At 42.9% G+C, this 15,765-nt stretch overlaps 1 protein-coding gene across 1 annotated transcript; it reads left to right on the top strand.

Moving 5' to 3' along the window:
* The first annotated feature begins 8,333 nt into the window (after nucleotides 1-8,333).
* LOC149918500 (uncharacterized) lies at nucleotides 8,334-14,526 on the top strand. Its single transcript, XM_090137253.1, has 2 exons — nucleotides 8,334-10,264; nucleotides 13,361-14,526. Exons 1-2 carry the CDS (start codon nucleotides 8,760-8,762, stop codon nucleotides 13,374-13,376), a joined length of 1,521 nt encoding a protein of 506 aa, XP_089993379.1. The 5' UTR covers nucleotides 8,334-8,759; the 3' UTR covers nucleotides 13,377-14,526.
* Nucleotides 14,527-15,765: the final 1,239 nt, after the last annotated feature.

Here is a 15,765-nt window from a genome sequence, read left to right as displayed (position 1 = left end):
CCTACAGCATTAGCGTACTGTTGTGGTTTTGGTGTAAGAACTGTAACAGCAATCCAACTCTGTGGAAAAGACTACGCTAAAGAAATGCTCCTAAAATGAAAACAGACACATATAACAGGGAAGTTATTAATATTAATTGGGACACATGCTTAATTTCACTGCAGTAGAAACTTACTTTTGATGTTCACTTTCAAAGTACACATTTGTATATAATTATGCTTAATGTATGTCATACTCTTCAGTCTTATTATTTTACAGTCAATTTGGTGGATGTGTTTTTGTTTGTTTTTTTCATTCTTTCTATTTGCATTGAAAAATATTTATTTCCCATAATGTTCTTACCTGCTGGAAGTAATTTTATTTTTCATGAATGATATGGGTATTTCTGAGAGCATCTGATATACCATACTTGGAAAACTAGGAAATACTTCTTACTTTCATCTAAGTGAAGCATTGCAGTACAGCACAAACGTTGGTGCAATTTAGTCTAATATTTATATGATTTAGCAACATGAAAAGAAAAAAACTACTTGTTATAATGTAGATTAAAAAGCGAATTCTGACTACAGCCTTATCAGGAATAATTTTAGACACATTTAATTTTCTTTTTCAGTGATTGTTGTCACAACAACTATTGTTTCCAGTAAGCTTCATATCACCTAGTAATAATAATGCAGTTTTAATCTTGTAATGATGTGTCTTCTCTAGCTGAATTAATAAGGAATCCAGCTAAAAGATAATTTGGGGTATCTCTGAAATGTGTGTTAATAAAAAGGGTATGATCAGTCCTACTGCATGTTGTTCTTAGTAATATTATGCTAATAATAGTCTTTTATTTATATCCTTCTTCCTTTTCTTTGTAAAAAAAAAAAAAAAAAAAAAAAAAAAGTTAAATTTCAATGGATTGATACCAATAGACATTTCCTTCTGAAGTGTAGAGACACGGCCCTGCTAGACTGGACAGTGCTAATCTTTTTTCTGTCAGTTGTATAATATGACCTCTGCAGTTTTTCAATACCTCTCCTCAGATGAAGTTTCCTTTCATACTATAGATCCCATTGTGACTAAATATGTAAATGAATATATTTATCTTTATTTGTCAACTATTTGCTTGTATAATATCATAGCACCATAAATGCCACTGTGCTAACTTTATAAAAATAGAGAAGTATCTCCTAGCAAAAACGTTTCTGACCCACAATTAGCACAGTCATAACTAGAACACTGTTTCTATGTACAAATGAATGTAAATAGTAACAAACTTACAGCAAGCGTGACCTTCCTCTATGTCAAAAATATATTTTGCACCTTCAGGCTAGAATTTTGCTCCAGGAAAATAAATAAAGAAAGAATAAAAATAACAGTCAAAAGCTATAGATCACCTGAATGATAAAACTTCTCTTTCCTCACGGGACATGGATGCTTCTTCACAGAGAAAGCCATTTTTGCATGATTTTTTGAGAACTAAAGCATATGTATTCTACCCATTGTGTATGAGTATTTACATATTTCGGTCCAAATGTTTCTGTCCTTTTCACTATTATATAATGATAAATGCTACATACTTTTTCTTTACATAGACTGTAAGGTGATGTTGAAGATGTTATTTTTATTACTACATATTAAAATGAAGTGTGTTTGGGACCAACTCTACAAGTGTTGGCCCAGAGGGCCACTGAAAGTGTTCTTCTTTGTAGTCAGGTTAGATCCTCCATAAAATCTTCGCCACCTGCATTTTCAAAGTTGACTGAGATAAGAAATAAATGTACTGAGGGCTTTAGTGGGTACCAGGAGGTACTTCCACGGGGGACTTCCACAAAGTTAACTTGTTTGTTTGTCTAGATATTAGGAACAGGAGTTCTCTGGAACAAAGTGCATAGCATAGCATATTTTTCATGAATGCTAGTGCTACCAGCCACAAAACAAGATATTATACCTCATGAAAAGCTGAGTCTGACCATTAGGTTGTGATGTGAAAAGAGGTTGTAACTGCAGCTGTGTATACTCTAATGAAAAAAAATCTTATCAAGTTAATATGTTTTTCTTTGCTTACCTAATATGCTGTTTTGTTGCTTTAAAGTCAAGGAGCCACAAAGAAACCACTATACTTAAACAGATTCTATTATAAATATTTTATGTACAGACTAAACTAAAAAATATCAAATGTCTATAGCATATTTGGCACAAATAATTCTAAAACCACAGTTTGCCTTTATTATATTAAAATAATTCCTTAGTTATCATATAGAAGGTTGCCAAATCCCTTATATCTTGGCATTATTGAAAAAAAAAAATGTTAGGTGGCATATGGCATATTTATTATTTATTTTTTCTTTGTATAGAAAACAGAAAAGTAATAGTATGTGCTTTTTTATCTTGCGCAGTTCCTTATTCTTGTATCAAGAAGGTCTATCTAGGAAGACAACACAGTATAAATGGGTAAACGATAGAAATCATTTTCTGGAGAATTAAAACAATGAACAAACCTGTTTTCTTAACTATGTATATCTTCTGAAGAAATGTGCCAAACTACCCACTGCAAATACAGCTTTTATTTTTCTTCCACTTTCTTTGTTCTGGAACTGTCTTGTTCTTTAGACTGCTTCCAAATGTCAATTTTAGACTTAGCACAGAATGAAAAACTTATCCAAAAAAACATTAGATCTCATTGTTGGGATTGTATTTCCAGACTTGCATGGTTTGGTACTGTGTAATATTGCATTACTTAATCCTCTGGCAAAGTAGACCTTCTACCCAGTATATAACTTCTCTTACAATTAGAAGAAGCTTCTATGTGAAGAACTCTGAGTGAAGAACTCTATGTGAAGAGTTCTGAGTTATTGACTATAGTAGTCCACACACATGCCATGCAGTTATTAAGTATATAAATGTGAAAACAGTCAAATAAGCCCTGATAGCACACTTATGATCCCTGTTTTACAGATATCCAAAACAGTGCTTCTTATTGAGACTTGTTTGTTTTACTCACTATAAAGAGTTCTAAATCAAGTAGCTCTTTTCAGTAGTCAATTCTCAGAGTTCTTTCTGTATTTCCAGAAACTTACATGCTTCACATGAAAGCACCAGTTATCTTTAAAATAAGCTGATTTTTCATCAGGATCCACTACTTTGGGAAGGATTTATTTTTGTAATTAATTGCACTGACACTGTCATGACTGCAATGAAGAGTGTTCACTTGGAATACCTCCAACTCCAAATTTCATGCAAACACTTCATATTATTATTATTATTATTATTATTATTATTATTATTATTATTATTATTAAGGCTGTACACAAAATCTAGGTGTTTAATGTAAATGATGCTTTTGCAATAGTAACGTGGTTACTTGCTGAGTTCACAGCACATTCTCTCTAATTTTTCAGTTTTCTATAAGTCTCTCACATCAGAAACTCATCTGCAGTCCATTTAACTTCTATCTTTCTATGAAATATATCATCTTTTAATTACTTTCCACCTCATTTCATTCACATGTGAAATAAGTTCTTGGCTAGTCCCAGGTGAGATCTATAAATAATCTTTCATATAGGAAAGTTGCTTGTTTTTTATCCTCCTATATAGTCTTTTCATTCTTAGAGCTGTATTCAAAAAATTTATCTAATCAAGCAACCAATATGTCTACTAAGGAGTTGTTTTTATAAGCTAAATAAAAAAGAAACAAAAAAACCCTTATCTCTTCTATAGTAAATTTGAGGGTCTTTGGTTCATGTCAGTTGAAATAAATCATAAAACATTACAGTCTTAAACACAGAAGTGTTTACTTGCAAAACTTATTCTGACGGAAAAGGATACATGAGTCTTAAAAAAGCTTTAACTGTGGATTTAATTAAAATGATATTTTCTGGTTTTGCTAGATATGAGCTTTCTTTCCAGTTTTCTTCCTAGATCTTATATTTTTTGTACTTAACAGGGTGGGAAGAAGAAATCTATAGGAATTCTATCAACAAAAGACAACATGGCCAACTGGTTAAGGCACTTTTCTAGATGAAATAAAACACTGTTTTTTCATTAAATATATATTAAAAATATCACAAGAAGCACTCATGAACAATTTTGCAATATTGTCTGTCATGCTAGACTCTCATAGCAGAGGATTCAACTTGCTGTTTGTCTCACAAATTTTACCAAATCTCTAAATGCATTGGCAGCACGCAACTTGTTTACCATTTTGTGATTCAGTTTCCACAGTGAGAAATGTGGATAATAATATTTTTCAAAAACACTCTGAGTTCTACAGATGTAAAACACTGAATAACAACTAAATATTCATCTTCAAGTTATGTGACCAATTCTCAGTAGATGGCTTTATTTTTCTGTTGTTGTTGGATACACTGGTCCCATCTGTATACACAAGATACATTTAAATATGTTTGGTAAGATGCTTGCTATCAGAAGGAGTTTCCAAAGTCATTGAATCAGCAGTCCAGGAATCAAACAAGCGAGTACATATTTTATCAGAATCCTGGCAAGTATGTTCTGCACAATTCTGCATTCCTGCTTGGACCAAATAGAACTAAATGAATGCAGAAATTATAGAACAGCTTGGCTTTAACCAAGGAAGCTAAATACTCTTTGTAAAATGTACATTATTTCCACTTCTGTTCTGAGGCTATTCATAGATATTTTATGTACGAAGTATGTGTTTTGTAATAATTAGCTATGCCGTTAATAGTTTTATAATGAAATATATATGGCACCAGGAAAGCACTTAAGAGTTTTACACATGAAATAATAGGGTATGTTTCTATAAAGTTTTAATGACAATTCTGCCCTGTCCTGCAGAGTACACAGCACATTTGTGAGATTGTCCTCTGTGCAGGAAGTCTTTAAGGAACACTGGAGTAGGAAGCAACTGTTTTGTATATGACACAGAAGGCTAAGAACAATCCTAACTTTGTGTTACAAGAAAAAAAAATATCCCCAGAGTAATTTCTGGGCAGTACATATTGTATTTTTTCATCATTTAAGCAAAATCCACACTCCAAGCTAATGATTCAAATAAATAAATACAAGATCAAGAGACTAAAAGCTTCTGGTGTAGAAACATTCATGAACAAGATACAAGTTTAACAATTATGAGTGTATTCTGTTTTGTGCGTGCGTCAAACTAGAATGTTCTTCAATTATCCATACTCCAGGGGAGCTTTATAAAGTACACTGTGTATCCCAAACTTTTTTTCCTGGTTTGCTTCTTCAAACTGTGACTTACTGAGTGCTTCCAGAAATTTAGGTAGCTGTTGTATTATTGCTCAGTATCTATCAGGAACTCAAATAAAGTAACAAATTCCTAGCTCAGTTCTAGGGAGAAACTCCATTTTTAATAGTGCAGACTTCCAATCCAGTAAATATAGAATTGCTACTGCATGTTAAAAACCATGATCTTCCCTTGGGTGACAGCCCTAGACTTGTTTCAGACTGTCTGGAGATTTGATTTTAGCTCCTAATAGAAATTATGATCAGGTAACTGTTCCCTTCTTTGTTTTAGCTTTTGGTTATCTTTACAGTGTTGTGTGGTATAACAGTAATTATTAACAGTGTTAATAAATATTATTATATTATACTATTATATAATATTAAAACATATTATTATATGTTAAGACAGGAATCTTCTGGAAAGAGTCCAGCGGAGGGCCATAAAGATGATAAAGGGCCTGGAGCATCTCCCCTGTGAGGGAAGGCTAAGTGACCTGGGTCTGTTCAGTCTTGAGAAAAGAAGACTGAGAGAGAATCTTATTTATGTTTATAAATAAGTTTATAAAAAGTGTGGGAGTCAAAGGGCATGCCAATCTCTTTTCAGTGATCTGTGGGGGCAGGAGAAGGGGAAATTGCCATAAACAGGAGCATAGGAAGTTCTACACCCATATGTGAAGGAACTTCTTCACAGTGAGGGTGATGGAGCACTGGAACAGGCTGACCAGGAAGGTTGTGGATTCCCCTTCTCTGGATATATTCAAGACTTGTCTGGATGCCTACCTGTGCAGCCTGCTGTAGGGAGCCTGCTTTGCTGGAGGGTTGGACTTGATGATTTCTAGAGGTCCCTTCCAACCCCTGCACTCTGTGATTCTGTGATTCTGCATATTTTGTAATAAACAGGTAATAATAACAGTCACTCATGCAGAATGAAGGATCCATTGTTCTAACATAATGCAACACAGAGGAGCAAGTGCATGAAATGATAGTGGAAGTCTTGAAAATACAGGGAAAAACACTGGAGACTCCAGGGTTGTAAGTGACTCACCTATAGCCAACTGTTGCTCACCAGAGAAATATCACCTTGGAAACCACCTAAAACCTGGTTTAGTTATAACAAAGAGAGCAAAGGGCAAGTACTCCATAAATAAAAATCTATGTATGTATAAACGTAATTTCGATATATCAAGGATCTTCAGAATAATGAGGAAAGAACGTGGTGCAGAGGAATAGAGATGCTAATGTATTAATTTAACACCTTTCCCCCAAAAAACTGAAGCCACTGGCCTTTGGGACTCAGAAGAGCAATAGAAGGGTGAGTATAATATCTATCTCAAGAAAGGGAAAATATTTGAAAATTTGTATATTTTCAAATTCCAATTGTACACAATTGGAAGTATAAATGTTAGTTATAAAAGTGCAAATAGGCTAAAAATATTTATTTGACTAGTCTTTATTATTACTTTGCTATTTTAGTATTTCATGTTTGAAATATTATATTTAATTATACCGTCAGTGAATTTCTGAGTTTGCTTGGACGGCACACTCTTCTTGTCAACATTTTGAGTGTGACATACCATGACAATATATTCTGTAAGTTTGATGCAATGAATTGATAATGTGAGATACAAATAGAGTAGGAAACAATAGGGTTTATTCACTAAACCTCTAGTATCCGGGCCTTTTTAAAACAATATGTTTTTTCAACATGCTGGAAAAACAAGTGACCACTTACTGAAGCAAAGATATTCAGACAAAAATTAAATTTGAAGCTTACACTAGCATAAAAAATATAGACTATAAAACTGGTAAAGCTTTCTATTTGCATCTCTTGCATGATCTGCAGGAGTCTCATAAACTATGCAACTCTCCATCTGATCCTACCTTCTGTGTTAGAAGACAAATCTTAATCGCTATCATAGGATGTCTGAGTTTCCTTCTATTGCATAAATGTTTCCTTGACAGGTCAAGAAGCAGGGTGTTTTTTTCAGCTGAAGCTGTTATTGGACTTTTTCTCTCCTGCTCTGCTAAAGTTATTTCCTAAATGACTTTATTTGTTGTTTGTTTGTTTGTTTTTCTTTTTGTTTTTCTTCAAAGTTCCTGGAAATTTTTAACATCTTCCACAAAATATCATACCCAGAAATGCAGACAATATTCCATGGGTGCTACCTCTATTTTATCTAACATATAAAATATAAGAACTTCCTTAACAACCAACAGGAGAACCAACAATTTTTTGCAACAAATGTGTCTAAGGCTAGGAAAACTAACTGAAGTCAGAATGATTGTATCACAAAATAATTTGTAAATAAATTCCACTTTTAATACAGAGAAACACAATGTAGTCACTATCATCCATAGCACTACTGACATTTGCTGTTATCTTAAATCACATAGTAGCAATCAGCAATTGGAAGCATTTTGTCTTTACATATATATGCCCCTCAGAAAATTGATGAGACTAACATGACATGGTTTTACCCCAGAAGGTAGCCAAGGACTAGACGGTCCTTGACGGCATTGGTGGACGAAGGGAAGGCAACTGATGTCATTTACCTGGACCTGAGCAAGGCCTTTGACATGGTCCCCCATCACATCCTCATCTCCAAACTGGAGGGAAGTGGATTTGACGGGTGGACAACTAGATGGATAAGCAATTGGTTGAAAGGCCGCAGACAGAGGGTGGTGGTCAATGGCTCTATGTCCAGGTGGAGGCCGGTAACGAGCGGTGTCCCTCAAGGGTCTGTCTTGGGACCGGTGCTCTTTAACATCTTTATTAATGACATCGATGAGGGAATGGAGTGCACCCTCAGCAAGTTTGCTGATGACACCAAGCTGAGTGGTGCAGTCGATACGGTGGAGGGAATGGAGGCCATTCAGAGGGACCTTGACAGGCTGGAAAGCTGGGCTCGGGTGAACCTAATGAGGTTCAATAAGGCAAAGTGCAAGGTTTTGCACTTGGGCCGGAAGAACCCCAGGCACCTGTACAGGCTGGGGGGAGTTGTCCTTGAGAGCAGCTCGGCAGAGAAAGACCTAGGGGTCCTGATAGATGAGAAACTTAACATGAGCCAGCAGTGCGCTCTGGCAGCCCGGAAAGCAAATGGGATCCTGGGCTCCTGTAGTAGGCGTAGCGAGGACACGGTGTGTGACGGGGTCAGGTTCCCTATGCTCAGGGCTTGCCAGGTGCTGTCCCACGATAGGACAGCGTGAATGCAAGGGGTGTAGACAAAGCAGGACAAGAATATTTAAGTGCCTGCTACATTTTAATAAACGCCATTTTGCTTCACCTATACTTGGGGTCTGTGTGAGCATTTGGCCCCGACCTGGTATGGGGTCGGTTTCGCTGGCAAAGCAGCACCTTATGGGGTGGAAAACGAGTGTTGCAGAGAGAACGGCAACAAATGGTGACCCCGACGTGATTCACCCTGTGAGTAGTAGCTGCCCGGCGTGCCCGTAAGGCGGTGGAACCTGTGAGGTGGCGGCAGGTCGCCTGCGGAAGACACACTGCGGTGGAACCTGTGAGGTGGCGGCAGGTCGCGTGTGTAATTATGGATCAAGTAATTAAGGTACTTTTATATTTTTGTAAAACTTATTGCGGTAAGACCGTTCCTTCTAAGAAGGAGATCGCGGCCGTGTTATCGCGGCTAGAAAAGGAGGGTGAGCTGGACTCCCCTCAACAGGTGCTCGATTCAAATCGGTGGGACTCACTTACTTCGGCGCTGTGCCAGCGCGCCATGTCCGACCAAAAAGCCTCAGAGCTTAAAACATGGGGCTTGATACTTGAGGCTCTTAAAGCGGCAAAGGCAGAAGGAGGGTTCGGGGTGGACCGGAGCGCGACGGGGGCTGCCGGGAGCGGGTCTTTGCTTTCTCATAGATCCAGCGAGGCAAAGATGGCGCCGACGGCGGAGAGCAGAGGCGGAGAGACGGAGAAGAAGGAGTCGCCGAGTCAGTCATGTGAGCCGACAGCCCCGCCCTCGCCTTACCCTGCTCCGTCTTTATGCCCTTCTTTGGACAAAACGTCACAGCCAGAACCGCCCCTTGAAGAACGCGATAGGGCGGTAGGCGGAGCGCGCCGGTGTGGGAGCCCGCACCCGGGAGGGAGCCCGCGCCGGTGGGGGGGCCCGGTTACTGACTGGGCTAAAATTAAAGAGGCAGCAGAAGAAAAGGGCTTAGCGAATCCAGCTGCGTTTCCGGTTGTAGCCTCAGAAAACGGCCCAATTTGGGTTCCTCTAGACCCGAAAGGGATCACGAGGGTGCTTGAGGCAGTCGAGAAAAAGGGTTTAAAATCCCCCTTAACAATGAATGCCCTCGAGAACCTTACCGCACAGGGGCCTCTCTTGCCCTATGATATAGAGAATTTGATGCGTATGGTTTTGAAGCCGGTGCAGTATACATTGTGGAAGGAGGAGTGGCAGGCCCGGCTTAGACAATTATTGGTTACAGCGCAAAACGATCCAGCGAACGTATTACACAACTCCGACCTTCAGAGATTGATGGGTAGTGCACCAGGTCTGTTAACTGCCCAGGCACAAGTTGCCCACCTGAGACCTGGGGAATTAATTGCTACATCTGACGCCGCTTTAGAGGCGTTTAGAAGGCTCGCAAGGAATGCAGAGCCATCTACTCCGTGGACAGAAATTACACAGGGCCCCACGGAGTCATTTCAGGATTTTGCAAATAGGCTGATAAAAGCCGTAGAAGGGTCAGACCTTCCTAGGGCGGTCCATAACCCTGTTATTCTGGACTGCCTTTATCAAAAGTCGAACGGGGACGTACGTGCTTTGCTAAGAGCGGCGCCGGAAAAGTTTCACACCCCCGGTGAGGCCATCAAGTATATCGTAGAGAAACAAAAGTCAAATCCGTCTGTGGCAGGCGAGGTTGCTGCCGCAGTGACTGGAGTGATGATGGCGCACGGGGGCTTTGGTTATCATCACCCCGGCTATCCGGCAGTGGATCAAGAGGCTCAAGGCCCATGTTTTAGGTGCGGCCAGTGGGGCCATATCAGGGCCCAGTGTAGGGCCAGAATAGGCAGCAACGAAAGTCCAGTATGCCAGTTGTGTGGGAAAAGGGGCCACAAGGCGCCGCAGTGTAGAGCTCGAAGTAGATCGCAGCCGCCCAATAGATCGAGAGGGAGACCACGTTCGACCGGGGACCTCCCTGTCCGCTTGCAGTTGGGAGACCTGAGCCAGCCTATGGTCGCTTTGTCTTTGGGTTGTGAGGAGCGCCCTCTAGTGAAGGCCACTATTACGATCACTGATCTCCCACCTGATTCAGCGGGGCCACGGTCCATCTTTGTCACTGCCTTGATAGACTCTGGCGCAGATGTGACGGTTATTGCGGAATCCGATTGGCCCTCTACATGGCCTACAGGGGCGACACAGATGATAGCGGGAGTGGGAGGAACAACACCCACCCGGAGGTCCGCCCAGAAGATTGAGGTTGTCGTAATCAACAGGGATGGCTCCCTGGAAAGGCCTGTTCTGCTTACCCCGTTAGTGGCGCAGGTGCCAGGAACCCTCTTAGGGAGGGACTTTCTGCGGGGTGTGGCGGCACGCATAACAAATTTATAATGGGGGCCACGATCTGCCAATTGTCAGAGCAGTATGCGATCCCACTGCGCTGGAGACAGGAAGTGCGACCTGTCTGGGTGGATCAGTGGCCCTTACCGACAGAAAAGCTTGTAGCGCTTCACGCATTAGTACAGCAAGAGCTTCGCTTAGGTCATATAGAACCCTCTCTTAGTCAATGGAACACTCCTGTATTTGTGATAAAGAAACGGTCAGGATCCTATCGCTTGCTGCATGACTTGCGCGCAGTTAACGCTCAGTTAGTGCCTTTTGGTGTAGTTCAGCAGGGTGCGCCCGTACTATCCGCCGTGCCTGCAGGCTGTGGGGTTGTTGTTATCGATTTGAAGGATTGCTTTTTCTCTATACCCCTGGCTGAGCAAGACAGGGAGGCTTTTGCCTTTACGGTTCCTGTCCGTAATAACCAAGGCCCGGCTCGTCGGTATCACTGGCGAGTGCTCCCACAAGGGATGGCGTGCTCTCCCACGATCTGTCAGATAGTGATTGACAGAATTCTGAGTCCGGTCCGACAGTCCCCTAGGCAGTTCCTCCTGCTGCATTATATGGATGATCTGCTGCTATCATCCCCGACCCCATCGGGGCTCCAGTCATTAGAAGCCCAAGTGGTGACGCTCCTGACATCAGCCGGCTTCACTATTTCTGCTGAAAAGATCCAGAGAGGATCAGGGGTCCAGTTTTTAGGATATCGGCTGGGAGACAAAACTGTCCACCCAGTCAGGGTTGACATCAAACCCCGGATACGCACGCTATGGGATGTGCAGAAGCTAGCAGGAGCCTTACAATGGATTCGAGGGGCACTGGGGATCCCTCCTCGCCTCATGCAGCCATTTTATGAGCAGCTTAAGGGCTCAGATCCGAACGAGGCGCGTTCCATCACGCCCGAAATGGCAGAGGCATGGAAGGAAATAACAGAATCCTGTTGTCAATCGGCTCTGTCTCGATATGATCCTGGAAAGGAGCTAGAAGTGGCTGCCTGTAAATGCGAAAGTGGGGCGGCTGCTGTTATAGGCCATGACTTGGGAGCCAAACCGCAACCGTTGTGGTGGCATTTCTCCGTTCAGCCCACGCGTGCGTACTCCTCCTGGCTGGAAATATTAGCTAGGCTTCTTCGTAAGTGCCGTCATACAGCTGTCAGAACCTTTGGACAAGAACCTTCTATTATCTATCTCCCTACATCATTTCGTGATTCTTTACCACTCCCAGAGCCCATCTTGCTTGCTTTGGAAGGGACGTCAGCTTCCCTCACATTTGCGGACTCGCCCCCTATTTTCGAACTGGCGAGACCATTGCAGCTGTCGTTACGGTGCAGGGTGCAAGACTCGCCCGTGGAGGGGCCTACCCTGTTTACCGATGCATCATCATCAACGGGGCAAGGGGCAGTAGTGTGGGAAATAAATGGTCGCTGGGATTCCATAATCTTCACAGATCCGGGCGCCAGCGTTCAGATGCTCGAGGTCAGAGCTGTTGCGATGGCAATTGTTTATTGGCCCTCCCTTCCCTGTAACATAGTCACAGATTCCGCTTTTGCAGCTAAGCTTGCTTTGAAAATGGGCCAAGAAGGCATCCCTAGTACAGAAGCAGCGCTTATCTTAGAAGATGCTTTGTGCACCCGAGTAGAACCTGTAGCAATTTTACATGTAAGAAGTCATTCGGATGTACCAGGATTCTTTTCAGAGGGCAACGCAGCCGCAGATGCGGCTGCAGGGTCCCGTGTCCTGACGATCCGGAAGGCCAGAGACCTCCACTCCACGCTTCACATAGGCGCCCGAGCACTCACTCGAGCCTGTGGTATTTCCATTACAGCTGCAAGGGGTGTGGTGCAGGCCTGCCCTCACTGTAATTCAGCTCCTGCTATTGGGGCGGGGGTCAACCCCCGCGGTTTAGGGCCGCTGCAAATATGGCAGACGGACTTTACGTGGGAGCTGCGAATGTCACCTCGGTCGTGGTTGGCAGTTACTGTTGACACAGCCTCCACGATGATCGTGGCTACCCAACACGGAAAAGCTAATTCTACCTCGGCCCAGGCCCACTGGGCTGTAGCTATTGCGGTCCTCGGCTTGCCAGTACAGATTAAAACGGACAACGGCTCATGTTTTACATCACGATCCACCAAGAATTGGTTAGAGGCCTGGGGAATTCAACATACTACGGGTATTCCGGGAAACTCACAAGGACAGGCCATTGTTGAAAGAGCCAACCGCCTCCTCAAAGAAAAGATCTATGTTCTTGGGGAGGGGGAGGGATATAACAACAGAATCCCAACAGCAAGACAAGGAGAGATACTGGCCAAAGCTCAGTTTGCCTTAAATCACTATGAAAGAGGGGATGCCAGCAGGGCACCAGTAGAAAAGCATTGGCGCCCCAGAATTCTAGAGGAAGGCCCTCTAGTCAAAATAAGAACGGAGGCAGGAATATGGGAGTCAGGATGGAGGATTTTAGTATGGGGTAGAGGGTATGCTGCTGTAAAACATGTCAGTACGGGAAGTGTCATGTGGATCCCGGCGAGAAAGGTCAAACCAGATCTGATGAAAGAGAACAGTAACAAGGGACTCTGAGTTTTGCAGGTATGGCTCCTGTTAACACCGAAGAAGAAGGAGACAGCCCAGGAACCCCGAAAGAAGGCCGGGAGAAGTGTGGAGGAAGACTCAACCGTTGCTGCCAACGAGAAAATGCCTTTCTATCAGGCGAATGCTATGTTTAGTGTGTGTGGTGGTTATTGCTTTATCACAGGGAGCGAGGGTATTCACTTTTGTCACTGTCAGGGTATTCACTTTTGTCACTGTCAGGGAATTTACGGGTTACTTAGGTAAATAAGATGAGCCAAAACAACTTTTGCTTTAGTTTGCAATCGGCTACCTCACTCTTTTGCACTTGCCTAATGGGCATTTCTCAATACACGTTAGAAGCCTTTGTTAAGTACACTACAAACCATTCCAGCTGCCGTAACAACACCGATCTAGCTAGCCAAACGGCATGTTTGATAAAATCTCAGAACGACCCTGGGGTTGCTGCAGCACAGAGCTTGGCTCAGATAGAACACCTAGCATGTTGGTCAGTTAAGCAGGTGAATTTAACAACATTAGTATTGAATGCGATGCTAGAAGACACAAACAGCATTCGGCATGCGGTGCTGCAAAACAAAGCAGCCATCGACTTCTTGCTCCTGGCACAGGGGCATGAATGTGAAGACCTAGAAGGAATGTGTTGCTTCAATCTTAGCGACCACAGCGTATCCATCCATAAAGCGCTGAAAGCCCTGCGAGACCATACGGAGAGGATCCAGGTGGACGACGACCCCATCGGAGACTGGTTCAAGAAGACGTTTGGCAACTTCGGGAGTTGGATTGCGAAGATCGTTAAGGACATAGTATTAGCACTCTTAGTAATTGTGTGTATTGCCGCTATTCTGCCGTGTGTGATTATGTGCTTTCAGAATTGCTTGCTAAGGATTATGTAGTAGCTTATGGACCAATGCATAGAGTATCACAGGTATCGGGAACAATTGTAGCGTTTGCGTTCGCGCTGTTACGGGATATTACTGAGCATAGGGAGGGGGAGATGTAGTAGGCGTAGCGAGGACACGGTGTGTGACGGGGTCAGGTTCCCTATGCTCAGGGCTTGCCAGGTGCTGTCCCACGATAGGACAGCGTGAATGCAAGGGGTGTAGACAAAGCAGGACAAGAATATTTAAGTGCCTGCTACATTTTAATAAACGCCATTTTGCTTCACCTATACTTGGGGTCTGTGTGAGCATTTGGCCCCGACCTGGTATGGGGTCGGTTTCGCTGGCAAAGCAGCACCTTATGGGGTGGAAAACGAGTGTTGCAGAGAGAACGGCAACAGGCTCCATCAGGAGAGGGGTGGTCAGCAGGGATAGGGAGGTGATTGTCCCTCTCTACTCTGCTCTTGTGAGGCCCCATCTGGAGTACTGTGTTCAGGTGTGGAGCCCTCAGTACAAAAAAGACATGGAGATTTTGGAAAGGGTCCAGAGGAGGGCCACGAAGATGATCAGGGGGCTGGAGCACCTCCCCTATGATGACAGGCTGAGGGAGTTGGGTTTGTTCAGCCTGGAGAAGAGAAGGTTGCGGGGCGACCTCATTGCAGCCTTTCAATATCTGAAGGGAACTTACTCCCAGGAGGGGAGTAAACTCTTCATAAGGGCTGATAATAGCAGGACACGGGGAAATGGTTTTAAGTTAAAAGAGGGAAGATTTAGGTTGGATGTTAGGGGGAAGTTTTTTACTAGGAGGGTGGTTAGGTCCTGGAACAGGCTGCCCAGGGATGTTGTGGATGCCCCGTCCTTGGAGGTGTTCAAGACCAGGTTGGACGAGGCTCTGGGCAACCTGATCTAGTAAAGGTGTATGTTTGGTGGCCCTGCTAGGCAGGGGGGTTGGAACTACATGATCCTTGAGGTCCCCTCCAACCCAGGTCATTCTGTGATTCTGTGATTCTGTGATTCTCATTCCAGATAATTCCATATTATTTGCTATGTATGATCCCTATCACATTGTTTACTGTTTTGGGGGGCTGGATTAAGGTTATCATTTTTCACAACATTCACCAATTTATCATCAAGGGCAATACAGAATCTGCATAGAGTAGGTTAATTTAATTCATTGAATACTGATAATAGAATATCACAGTAAGAAACAAAAAGCAAACTAAAAACATCTTCCCCATCCACCCACTTCTATCTCTTTCTCTTGAGAAGCTCTGGGGAATAGAAGCTGTGAGCAGTTCATAATACTTCCATCTCTGCACTTCTTCACAGTCACTCTCTGCCCCTGCTCCATGTGAGGTCTCTCCCATTAGACGCCATCCTTTCCAGATTGACCACATGCGGGCTTCCCACAGTCTGCATTTCTTCAAGTGTTGCTCCAATATAACTCCATACCACAGGGCCCAGCTTTCAGGCGTTGCTCCACACAGATCCCAAGCAGCCCTCCTGCCCCACTGTGGACCCCTCTCC

The sequence above is a fragment of the Phasianus colchicus genome, chromosome 3 (assembly GCF_987193195.1).
Source record: "Phasianus colchicus chromosome 3, bPhaCol1.hap1.1, whole genome shotgun sequence".
In the NCBI taxonomy this organism is placed as follows: Eukaryota; Metazoa; Chordata; class Aves; order Galliformes; family Phasianidae; genus Phasianus; species Phasianus colchicus.
The sequence above is the reverse complement of the archived record's forward strand: the minus strand, read 5'-3'. Positions and strand labels throughout refer to the sequence as shown.

Coding starts and splice junctions, on each gene's coding strand:
- LOC149918500 (XM_090137253.1), top strand. CDS start 8,760: ATGGATCAAGTAATTAAGGTACTTTTATATTTTTGTAAAACTTATTGC.